The 11,721-nt window shown below is 42.5% G+C and overlaps 1 protein-coding gene across 3 annotated transcripts in view; it reads left to right on the forward strand.

Annotated features, from left to right (window-relative positions):
• Positions 1 to 973: 973 nt before the first annotated feature.
• The window catches only part of CDIPT (CDP-diacylglycerol--inositol 3-phosphatidyltransferase), a 29,946-nt gene continuing 19,198 nt past the window's right edge, over positions 974 to 11,721 (forward strand). Inside the window, exons 1-6 of one of the 3 annotated variants that reach the window (XM_058180799.1) lie at positions 989 to 1,238; positions 2,313 to 2,447; positions 4,915 to 5,068; positions 7,771 to 7,852; positions 10,039 to 10,120; positions 10,226 to 10,937. In XM_058180799.1, the coding sequence (XP_058036782.1) occupies positions 1,196 to 1,238; positions 2,313 to 2,447; positions 4,915 to 5,068; positions 7,771 to 7,852; positions 10,039 to 10,120; positions 10,226 to 10,377 (648 nt within the window). In that variant the 5' untranslated portion in view covers positions 989 to 1,195 and the 3' untranslated portion in view covers positions 10,378 to 10,937. Of the gene's footprint in view, positions 1,239 to 2,312; positions 2,448 to 4,914; positions 5,069 to 7,770; positions 7,853 to 10,038; positions 10,121 to 10,225; positions 10,938 to 11,721 lie in introns of those variants that run through there. The other 2 variants (XM_058180801.1, XM_058180800.1) reach the window with 2 other exon arrangements.

Below are 11,721 nucleotides of genomic sequence, written 5' to 3' on the forward strand. Positions count from 1 at the left end.
AAATGAAGAGATTTTTGGATGTAAAGAAATTTCTCTTCTCTGTCTCCTGAAAATCTTTTACAACCATTTTGTTCATTTTCAGCAATTTTTCAATTTACATGTCCATTTTGTAAGTCAGTAATTCTTACTATTTTTTTAAAAAAAGCACTCATGCCACATGTATAATTTATTATTAAAAAGCAGTAGATAATATATTTCTCTACAAAGCAGCAAAATATGTGAAAGCACTAAAGATTATCATTTTTGTACTCCCAGAAGTGAACACATGATATTCAAACCATTGCTAAGGTTTGCTTTCAACCACCTTCCTCACAAACAATCTGAAAAATTTATGAGAATATGAAGGGGGTTGATGCCCCGAATTTTTCTCAGACATTACAGGAACCTTCATACAGGCCCTGCAATTTGCAATTTGAATCTCTTCATTTTGCTTTTATGGATTCCTTAGCCATTTGAAACTTCAACTCCCAGAACACCCCAGCCAATAATGGGGCATTCTGGGAGTTGAAGTCCAGAGATCTCCTAAATGGCTAAGATTAGGAAGCACTGCACTAAGGGAACCATTAAAAATCTAGAGTGACCAATGAAAAGTGTCATTCTTCTTTTAAAATCATCTTTTGATCGCTTCCAATTTGCAAAAAGCAAAACAAAACACGCCTCCGAGCGGTCTTGCAGAGAGGATTAAGACCAAATTGGGAGGGTGGGAAGATTCCTTCTCATCTCTTAGTCTTTTCGAAAGTTGGACTAAACCAATCCGAAATTCTGGGGGGAACCTCAAGCACATTTACTGCAAGAAATGCTCCGAGGGAGGGACCGACAAGAAACAAACGGTACCTAAAATAGCAACCCTGAAACCTGGAGAACGAGACAGGAGCCTTATTGAAGGAGGGGTTAACCCCACCCCCACCCCACTTCGCGCAATGATTCATTATAATAAAACGCCTCCCCTCTCCCGGTTTACAAATGGCGTTTCCTGCTTCAGCGGCCGTGCAGACCAGGAAGCGGCGGTGAATCGCCCGAAACGCCCGTAAAGGAAGGCGGCTTTTTCGCTCTCCTATTGCGGGCAAAGGAGCGGATAGGGAGGCTTGTGGCGGCGGGAGGGGCTCCTGGGAGGGGCGCGATGGGTGTTGCCTGAACTCTTGGACCAGGCTGGGCATTTCCGATCTGCGCAGCAAGAGCCCCCGCCGGCAGCAAGATGAAGCAAGAGAATATTTTCCTCTTCGTTCCCAACCTCATTGGTAAGTGATGGGACTGTCCCAAAATGCTGGACGTGGTGGACCTGTTTATATTTTTTGCCTTCTAGCTCTGATCTCTTCCCTTTTGCTTGGTTTATATTTTAATTTTAATATCTTTCCTTTTATGTACATTGAGAGCCTATGCACCAAGACAAAATTCCTTGTGTGTCCATCACGCGTGGCCAATAAAAAAATTCTGTTTTGTTCTATTCTATTCTATTCTTTATTTATTTATTTGTCAAACATAACAGTATATTCAAGTATAAGCATGAAATAATAATACGAATTAGATACAATCAAAGGGAACATTAGGACAGGAACAGTAGGCACGCTGGTGCTCTTATGCACACCCCTTATTCTATTCTATTCTATTCTATTCTATTCCTTCAGTATTTCTTCAACCCTGGATGACTTTAAAATGTCTGGACTTCCACTCCCACAATTCCCATGGGCTGGCTGGGGAATTCTGGGAGTGAAAGTCCAGACATTTTAAAGTCACCCAAGGTTGAGAAAAATGGCTTTAATCTGATAGCCCTGTCCCTTAAGGAAGCCACAACTTTAGGAAAACATTTTTTATTTATTTTTTTATTTGTTGAGTACATATTACATAATATATATGTATAAGCATGAATTGAATACATAAAATGAATACAATTAAAGGGAACATTAGGACAGGGACAGTAGGCACACTGGTGCTCTGATGCATATCACCAAACAGGCCAACCGCTTATCTGATTAGCACTAGCACTTGGATTTATATACCGCTTCACAGTGCTTTACAGCCCTCTCTAAACGGTTTACAGAGTCAGCCTCTTGCCCCCAACAATCTGGGTCCTCATGGTTGAAAATATTGTACTCCTCCCCCCCAAAAAAAGTCTCTAAAACATCTTCCGTATATGATGGTAAAGTGACAATCCAAGGATCTGAGAAATTTGGGGAATCCCAAATACCAAGAAAGTGGGAAAGAGGATTGTGGGTGATTGTAGGGTGGATTTAGCTGAAATTTGGGGAGCTAGAGACTATGGTCTCTGCAGGGTTGAAGAACAGTGACTGACCTTGCTTGCCTTTATTTTGCAGGTTATGCTCGTATAATCTTAGCTTGTATTGCTTTTTATTATATGCCAACCTCCCCCTCGCTGGCATCATTCTTCTACCTATTTAGTGGCTTCCTCGATGCCTTTGATGGCCATGCTGCCCGGGCTCTTAATCAAGGTAGGCCTGGGTTATGTCAGAGTAATAGCAGGAGTGGAAGGAAGGGGGGAAAAGGGATGGGGACTGGAAGAAGAGTGGAAGGGTGGAAGAGAAAGAGGGAGGGAGGGAGGGGAAGAGAGAGTGGAAAAGAAAGGGGATGGGATTGGGAGGGAGGGAGGGAGGGAGGAAGGGAGAGAGAAGGAAGGAAGGAATCATAGGTCCAGGACAAAGTCTCGGCTGTCAAACTCCATGTTTCTTTACCTTAGAGAGCATCACCAGCTCTCGATTGGAGGACCTGATCCTTTTTAGCTGATTTCCATCTTTAAAATATGTGATCCACCGTTAAGCCCTTGACTGTTTCCCAAAAGAGAATGGCATATCATTGTGGTTGATTACAACAGTGAAGCAATCTCAATATATTTTTGAGTTGACTAGATTGTTGTTCATGTTCTCCCCTGCCCTCTTCCCAAATCTGTTATTTAGGAAGGAAGATCCTGAACTACGTCATAGGGTGGTTTGATTGCTTTAGAAGGGATTGTCTGGGAAATCTCTATATCTGAGGAATATTTCATATTTAGAAGCATTTAATTCATGCACATGTAAATCAAGACAATGCCAATCTTACCTCAAGTATGTGGGGTGAGGATTCGGCCTCTAGTATTTATATCAAAATATGAATACTAGATTTTGTCAACTTTTTTCTACTCTAGAATTTATATTTCTCTAGAAGTTATATTTCTATAGGTGATCGTTTGATTAATTGTTTGATTTAAACAAGGATTTACTATAACATCTGCCTATTGGGATTTATTGAAAGACTCGTAGCATATAAATATTTATAACAAATAAATTAAGAACTCCTGCAGTCTAAAAACTCCAATAAAACAGAATCTATACAATCAATTGTAGATGTGAACATGAAAGACAAAAGACCTTGTAAAAAGCTGTAATGTTTTCCTTTCCTATGGTTTCTCTTTATCTCACCCCTAATTAAATAACCAAGTAATGGATTCATTAAACCAGTGGTCACCAACTGGTGGTCCGTGTGAAAATTTTGGTGAAAGATTATTTGCATTTTTTTATATTGCACTAAATACTATTTATCTTTTTAAAAAAACTCATATTAGTGGTCCGCGGGATTTAAAATTATGAATTTGGTGGTCCCTGAGGTCCGAAAGGCTGGCCTTTGCATTAAACAATTAAGCTTATTTAAGTTATACTTGTATTTGTACCTTTGTATTTGTCATGCTGGTCGTCAACAATTTTCAACTCCCCTCTTGAAATTCTTGACTTATGGGGGTGGGGGGTGGAAAGCAGATTAACAGCTTTCCACAAATTAAATCATGTTTGCATTACTTATCAGGATATAACTCATCCCAGCAATTCTGGCTGTTTTTTTACTGAGCTACCTGGAACAAAAGACATGTTGATCCATCAAGTCAAAAGCAATTTGACAACCATTTGAAGAGGGACTAAGCTAGGGAATTCTGGGAGTTTGGGCCCAAGACCTCAGGTGCCAACTGAGCATGGTCATATTTCTTAATGACAATAAGATAATGCTCAAGTTATGATTGCAATTATATTCGTAACCCGAGGATTTGTTAATTGGATCATGTCAAATTACCGTGATTCCCTCCCTCCTTTACCTAATGCATTCACTAATCAAATACACAGGTGGTTAAGTGTACTTGAAGTATCTCAGTGAGGAAGACCACCTAGTGCTTCTGACCATCTAAGGCTTTCTCCAATCCACTGAAATATGTCATGGTTTCCCCGGCCCCCAGTCCTGCTCCACCAGGTCTCCACAGGGACAGGGCCCATGGAGACTCACTTACCTTTTGAAGAACTTGATGATGAAGTGAGCTGTCTCGTCTCCAGCGTCTCTGCCATGGTTTCTTCACCTGCTTCTAGAGCTCCAAAGGCAGAGTAGTGAGAGCAGAGGCAGAGCAGGATGAGTGCGCTCTGCTCAGCTTGGCTGAGGCTGCCTGTGCAGTACATTCGATCTGCTTTTGGACTGCCGGGCAGCCTCAGTGACTCTGAAGTGGCACGAGATCGTGCCTCCAGAGGCCTCCGTCTCTTTGCAAAAAATTTTGGCACGGAGCATAGAGATCTGACCATAGAGACCTGATGAGTGTGAGATCACGCCCCCAAAGGCTTCTGTTCTCTGTGCCAAAAGCTTTTGCAAAGGGATGGAGGCCTGAAGGAGCACAAGATTGTCCCCTCCCCCCCCCAAGCTTTCCGTCCTCACTTCAGTGTGGAACTTATGCAACAGCTTTAATTTTTTTTTTTTAAAAAAAAAGGATCAGTAAGTTGGAGTTGGAGCTATATTGCTCTGTATGTGATTACATGTATGTTTCCCCCTTTTTCTGTGTTTTTTTCCCCTGTTGCTTTTTACTTATTAAAATTATACTAAAAGGCGCAAATGAACAACAACAACAAAAAACAACCCAAGCGCTGTTCCTCTCCTAACCTATCGCCTTCCTCCTAGGCACCCGCTTTGGGGCCATGCTGGACATGCTGACTGACCGCTGTACTACCATGTGTCTGCTGGTGAACCTGGCTATGCTGTATCCAGAGTCTGCCGCCTGGTTTCAGCTGAGCATGAGCCTTGATGTGGCCTCCCATTGGCTACATCTCCACAGGTATCGGCTGAGGAAATTGCAGAGCTGAATGCTGTTTATTTATTTGTCTAAATTTGTCTATCAAATTTAGATACCAATGCAGTTCTGGTTGGGGAATTCTGGGAGTTGAAGTGCATACCCCTTAAAGTGGCCAAGTTTGAAAAACACTGCTCTAAATAGCGATGGGTAAAATGGTTCTCTTCTACTTAAATCCTCCACCTTCTCCTTCAAGCTGTATTCCAGTTCAGTCTTGCCTTGAAAAGGGATGTAGACAGTTCTCTTCAGGTTTATCATCACTTTGGTCTTCAGGTTGAAGGAAGACATTGTTGTTTTACGTCCACATTTTTTTTCTTGTTTCACATTTTTATTAGTTTATCAAAATATAAAATACAAAGAGAAATTCAAAAGAAAAGTAATAGAAAAATAGGAGGATGGGGAGGGAAAAGAAGAAAGATATGGTGTAAAGAGGGAAAAGGAAAAAGGCACCAACTTCCAATTCTCTGTAGCGCAGTAGAAGAAAACATTACAACCTCAATTTTATACATTTACACAACAGTATATACTAGCCATTTCTATAACAACAACCTAATTAGCAAAAACAAAATCAAAGTTTCTTTTTGTTTTCATTGCAAGCACAAAGTATTTGTATTATCTCCACATTTTTAAAAATCCTTTCACCTTGTAAAGCAGGGATCCCCAACCCCCGACTACAGTCCCCAACGGGGTGCGACCCGCTCAGAACTGGACTGTGAAAGTGGCGGGCAAGCATATGCCCACAGTTCCCTTGCATGACTGGCGGGCACTCGTGCTCATGCGCCAAACTCCATTTGCATGACCAGCAGGTACATGCACCCGCCGCTCGGACAAATAGAGCTTCATGCACGCCTGCTGCTCAAACAGAACCATTCCCTCTACCTCCCCCCTCCAGGCTGGAAAGGTTGGGGACCATTGTTGTAAAGGCAAAAGCTATATAGGTAGTTCTGGATTTACAACTATTTGTTTACAACCATTTGACCGTTCAAAATTATAATAGCACTGAAAAAAGTGACTTGCGACCATTTTTCACACTTACAACCATTGCAGCATCCCCATGGTCACGTGATCAAAATTTAGACTCTTGGCAACTGGCTCATACTTATGACAGTTGCAGTGTCCCAGGGTCATGTGAGCCCCTTTGGTGACCTTCTGACAAGCAAAAGTAGATGGAGAAGCCAGGTTCACTTAACAACTGTGTTACTAACTTAACAACTGCAGTGATTCACTTAACAACTGGGGCAAGAAAAGTTGTAAAATGGGGCAAAAAGTTACCACTTGTTGAGTCCCACTCCTCCGCTGACGGCCAGGTCAGGGAAATCCGAATCAGGTGTGCCTCTGCAGCTCTGCCAAAGTCCTAGCAAAGTCCTCAGGGCAGGCAGGAGACCAGAAAGTGACTTCAGCAAGATATGTTTAGATTTTGCCTGACTCAGAGAATGCCAGAAAGCAGATCCTTTATATAGGCCATGGGGTGTGGCTCCATGACTCAGCACTTATCCAGGCCTGCCCCTCCCTTCCTTCTGTTGCCTCCGCCTATCAAGTCTTCTGACGCGAGGGTCACTCCAGTCGGCAGCTGTTGGTAATTGACCTCCCTCAGGCTCACATGCTGTGGAGGAGGGGGAGGGGTCTAGTTGCTCCGTTTGCCTGGGCATGGAGCCAGAGCTGGGGGCTGGAGGTATTTCTTCCTCTTCAGCCTGTTTGGGCATGGAGCCAGGGCTGGGGCCGTTAGGCATACTAGAACATTCCTCCGTGTTCGGAAGCAGATAAGAAGACCCCGGCTGAGGTGAGATCGGACGAGACACAACACCACTGTCTTGCTTAACAACAGAAGCTTTGGTCTTAATTGTGGTCGTAAGTTGAGGACTACCCATAATCCTGTACTTTTTTCTTGAGACAAAGCTCCATTTGGTGGCTATTCTGCTGAGTTATGGGTACAGGTGTAGGATTGTATTCTAGATGGAGCTACAAACTGAGCTGTTTTTCACATCTCTCTTTTACCAAAAAAAAATCTTTAGGTGGCCTTCGGTGAAGTTCTATAAATCTCATACTGTCCATCAGATTTATTTATTTATTTGTTTATTTATTTATTGGCAATCTTATTTTTACAAATAAGGTGGTGAACATAACCAACATACCTCCCTCCTCCTTTTTTCCTCACAACAACAACTTTTTGAGGTGGGTTCGACTGAGAGAGCGATTGGCCTAAAGTCACTCAGGTGGTTTTTGTGGCTACAGCAGGACCCGAACTCATAGTCTCCTGCTTTCTAGCCTGATGCCTTAACCACCGACTAAACCAAACTGACTTTTATGGAGATAATAAGCTAATGCATTGCTTTAATTTATTGTAAAGTGCCGTGAGAAAGCTTGCTGCCAAAGGACAGGATAAATTTTTTTAAATTAATATTGTTTAAAGAGTTGGAAGAGATCTGATGCACATGAAGGACAGGCTTCTTAAGAAAACGAGGGTAAAGGAAATAACATTGCAGTTTTGAGGCTGGGTTGTTTTTAAAGCATACACAACCCAGAGAAACGTGATGTGAAAGTTAGAATATGCTTCCACTGCAACAGACAAATTCTTTCTGGGAAGATTTCATATGGAAGAGATATACAGGACTGTGAGAGACGGAACAAGGAGAGGGGAGTTGAGGTAGAACTGAATACTCTTAATTTTCTGCCCCTGCCTCCCTTAGCACTGTGGTGAAAGGTGGAGAAAGCCATAAGAGTATTGACTTAACAGGAAACCGGATCTTGAGAGTGTATTACAACTCACGGGTGAGTGTCACAAAAATTGTCTCTTTGAAGTCATCACATCATTGCATTGCTAACCTCCATCCCAACCTTTCCTCTCCTGTTTTCTCAAAACCAAAACCTCACTCCAGGCCTTTTCTCGCCAGTTTTGTTATGAAATTCTCTCGTTACGTTTTCTCTTTTAATTCCAAATGTTTTGAAGAGAAGGGGGTAATTTCTCATTTTTAATGAATACTACAGTGGCCTTCATGTACATTTTCCCACTCCCAGTGGCCTCCACAGTAAACTGAGTTTTGCTAAAATGACAAAACATGTGTTGTGACATCGCAGGGCAAGCTCCATCTGTCACTTAATTGCCAGTGAGATGATAGAACAGGGATGTCAAACTGGATTTCTTCGAGGGCCAGATCAGCATTGTAGTTCTCTGCAGGTGGGATGGGGGGGAGGGGGAGGCGGGGAGATGGGATGGATGCTTCCTGCAGCCCCCTGCTGGCCAAAACGGAGCACTGCAGACTGTTGCAGGAGGCTGTCCAGGCTGAAAATGGGGTGTGGGGGAGCATGTGCAGCCCCTCCCTATTTTCGCTAGCAGAGGCATCATGGGCTGCTCCTTTGGTATTTCCAGACTGGCCTCACGGGCCAGATTTAAGCACCCCACAGATCGGATCCAGCCAGCGGGCCTTGAGTTTGATACCTCTGTGACAGAAGTACAAAATGGGGGGATTTTGCAGTATGACACATCTTTTACCATTCGGCCCATCCCACTCTAGCCCACTCCCCAATGCCCAAGACTTGCTGTAGGAAGAGGCATTTCCAGCCATGTCAGTCACTGTTCTGGCATGTTCATCATGAATCATTTCCTTCAAATTGGAGGAGAAGTACCAATTTAGGAGACTTCCAGTGAGGCTAATTTAAGATGATGTCCTTGACTATCCAAGGGCTTAAAACCTATGTAAACCTATCTGTATCATGGGTGGAGTGATGCCTCCTTGCCATTTGACGTGAGGCCAGACTCTTGTTTGGGATGGCTCCAGTGTTATAGGATCCCTTACTAATCAATTTGCTTCTGTTGGGTCCTTAGTGCTCCCTGAGCTTGCTTGTTTTCTTGCAAATGTTTCATTACTCAGCTAGGTAACATCATCAGTGCTAGAAGCACTGTTTAGCACTGATGTGTAGCACTATGTAGTATCAATGAAGGGCATCCGGAGGCTGCAGCTAGTCCAGAATGCGGCTGCGCGGGTGATAGAGGGAGCCCCTCGTGGCTCCCGTATAACACCCATCCTGCGCAGACTGCACTGGCTGCCTGTGGCCTTCCGGGTGCGCTTCAAGGTTTTGGTGACCACCTTTAAAGCGCTCCATGGCATAGGGCCGGGTTATCTACAGGACCGCCTGCTGCTACCGAATACCTCTCACCGACCCGTGCGCTCTCACAGAGAGGGACTCCTCAGGGTGCCGTCAGCGAGGCAATGTCGTCTGGCGACGCCCAGGGGAAGGGCCTTCTCTGTGGGGGCTCCCACCCTCTGGAATGAACTGCCCCCAGGACTTCGTCAGCTTCCGGACCTTCGGACCTTCCGCCGCGAGCTTAAAACATATCTATTTAACTGCGCAGGACTGAGTTAGATTTTAGTTTGTGGGTTTTATCTTGGGTTTTAATTTTTATATTTTTAATTAAGGCTTTTGAATAAGTTTTTTAATTGTTTTTAGAATTGTATTTATTGTATTTTTTGTTTTTAAATGCCTGTAAACCGCCCTGAGTCCTTTGGGAGATAGGGCGGTATATAAATATAAACAATAAATAAATAAATAAATGATCTTCGTAATTGGGTAATGAAAGGTCTGCAAGAAAACAGCCAAGCTCAGAGATCACCATGGACCCTACAGTTCAACCCTGGGCCACAATTATTCTCTTCAATTTGCTTTCCTTCTTCCCTGTTGATCAGACGGCAATCCAAGCCATCTCTTTCCTGAAAGAGTGCTGTTTTTATTAATTTTTGTGCATTCTGGGGCATTATTTTTTAATCTTACATTATGCATTAGGTTATTTTTTAATATAGATGTTTTATATAGAAATATGTTTCCATAAAGTCATCATGATTTGTCGTGCAATCTCAGCTGATGCCCTCATAGAGACCATCTGATTTAAACTGGCTTCTGTTGGCTGCCATTTCTTGCCTGGTTTGATCTGATATAGTTTCTCCTTCCTCTCCTTTCAGCCTGTCCTGTTCATTATGTGTGCCGGTAATGAACTCTTCTACTGCATGTTGTACTTGTTGTGTTTCAGTGAAGGGCCAGAAAGTGAGTACAGAAGGCTGAGGGGATTGAAGGGAGGGGAGGCTTTAGGACTGAAGAACATGTTGGACATTTTTTCACCCCACTCATTTTTGTTCTTCTGCTTTCCAGTCCTGTCAGGATACGCCGGACTCTATCGCTTGATTTTATGGGTTTGTACCCCCATTGCTATCACCAAGAGTTTCATCAGCTTAATTCACTTGGTCTCGGCCTCGTGTAATATGGCTGCCTTAGATGCTTCTGAACGGGCAAAGAAGATGTAGGATTTCAAGGTTGTTGGAAAGGGTCTTCCGGAGTGATCAGCTTCCAACCTTCATGATTGATGGACGAGGACTTTGCCTCAGATCAGTCACTCCAGTTGTGCAGGTTTTTGTTTTTTTTTGATGTGATCACTTCATCTTTCCATGATGCTTTTGTGATATCTATGTGAGACGATAGGGTAACTCCTGCTCCTCCTGGCTTCTTCCTGTTTTACTCCCATAATAATATGAACAGTTGAGTTAAAAATTGACTTTTGAGGAGGATCCTGATCCACCATTTTGAGGAGCAGCTGAAGAGCTTGTCATTTTAGAATTGAAAGCTTTTTATCTCACACTTTTGGGGTATCTTTGGGGAGAATGAAATATAGGACTACACTTGTCTTGATATAATAAGCCAAACTAGAACGTTGCCTAAAAATCAAGATGATCATATCTAAACAGCTTTTGAAATCTGGACTACGTTTTTTTGCATTCCCAAACTGTATAAGAATAGATCTCTGAGGAAAAGAATTCATTAATCCCCTGTATTCTACAAATATATCTAATAAAACATGGAGCAACCATTTGGAAGTCATTTATTTTGGACAATATTAATTCCCATCTTTAAAAGGGATACAGTATTGGCAAGCTATTGACCCTGGAGGTCGTAAGGTCATAACTTCATTATTTCCTTGGGATTATCTCTGAATGTTCAGTTTAACTTTTGTACTTTAGCTCATGACCCAGATTATCTGCTCTTTTCTCTTGTAAATATTTTTTACATAGATACGTAGACTAGAGGTGGCAAATTGCTTCATTTCTCAAACAATTCAGATTGACTGTAGCTGAAGGCCATACTTTTCTTTTCTTCAAACATATCATTGTGTTGCGCAATACTGAAGTAAAATAAGGACAACTTTCAGCAACAGCTTTGCCCTTCTTGAGTTTTGCCCTCTCTCTCTTCACCACGATTCTGACATTTACTGATGGCAGAGATGTATTTACCTATTTATTTTCTCCAAGATTTTGAACATTCAGTACATTCCTGAGGTAGTTAGTAACTCATTTATATAGACAATCATTTATCATTATTCTGTATTAGCACATTAGCAAGCTTTCCTAGTGCAGCTTTCAGCAAGTGGTTTACATTAGCATGGTAGCTACCTACCTGTTAAATGTCTTCTTCTCCCCTTTTCATGCTTGTATTAGGACCCAGAGGTCAAGAGAAATAAAGGATGGATATGATGGAGGTAGGGTTTTTTAATTTATTAAATTTATATGGCCACCCAACACACACATGGTGACTTTGGGTGGCTTACAGAATAAGAAATCCACAACATAACCACCCCATGTTTTTGGCCATAATAG

Source organism: Ahaetulla prasina, chromosome 4 (genome assembly GCF_028640845.1).
Source record: "Ahaetulla prasina isolate Xishuangbanna chromosome 4, ASM2864084v1, whole genome shotgun sequence".
NCBI lineage: Eukaryota > Metazoa > Chordata > Lepidosauria > Squamata > Colubridae > Ahaetulla > Ahaetulla prasina.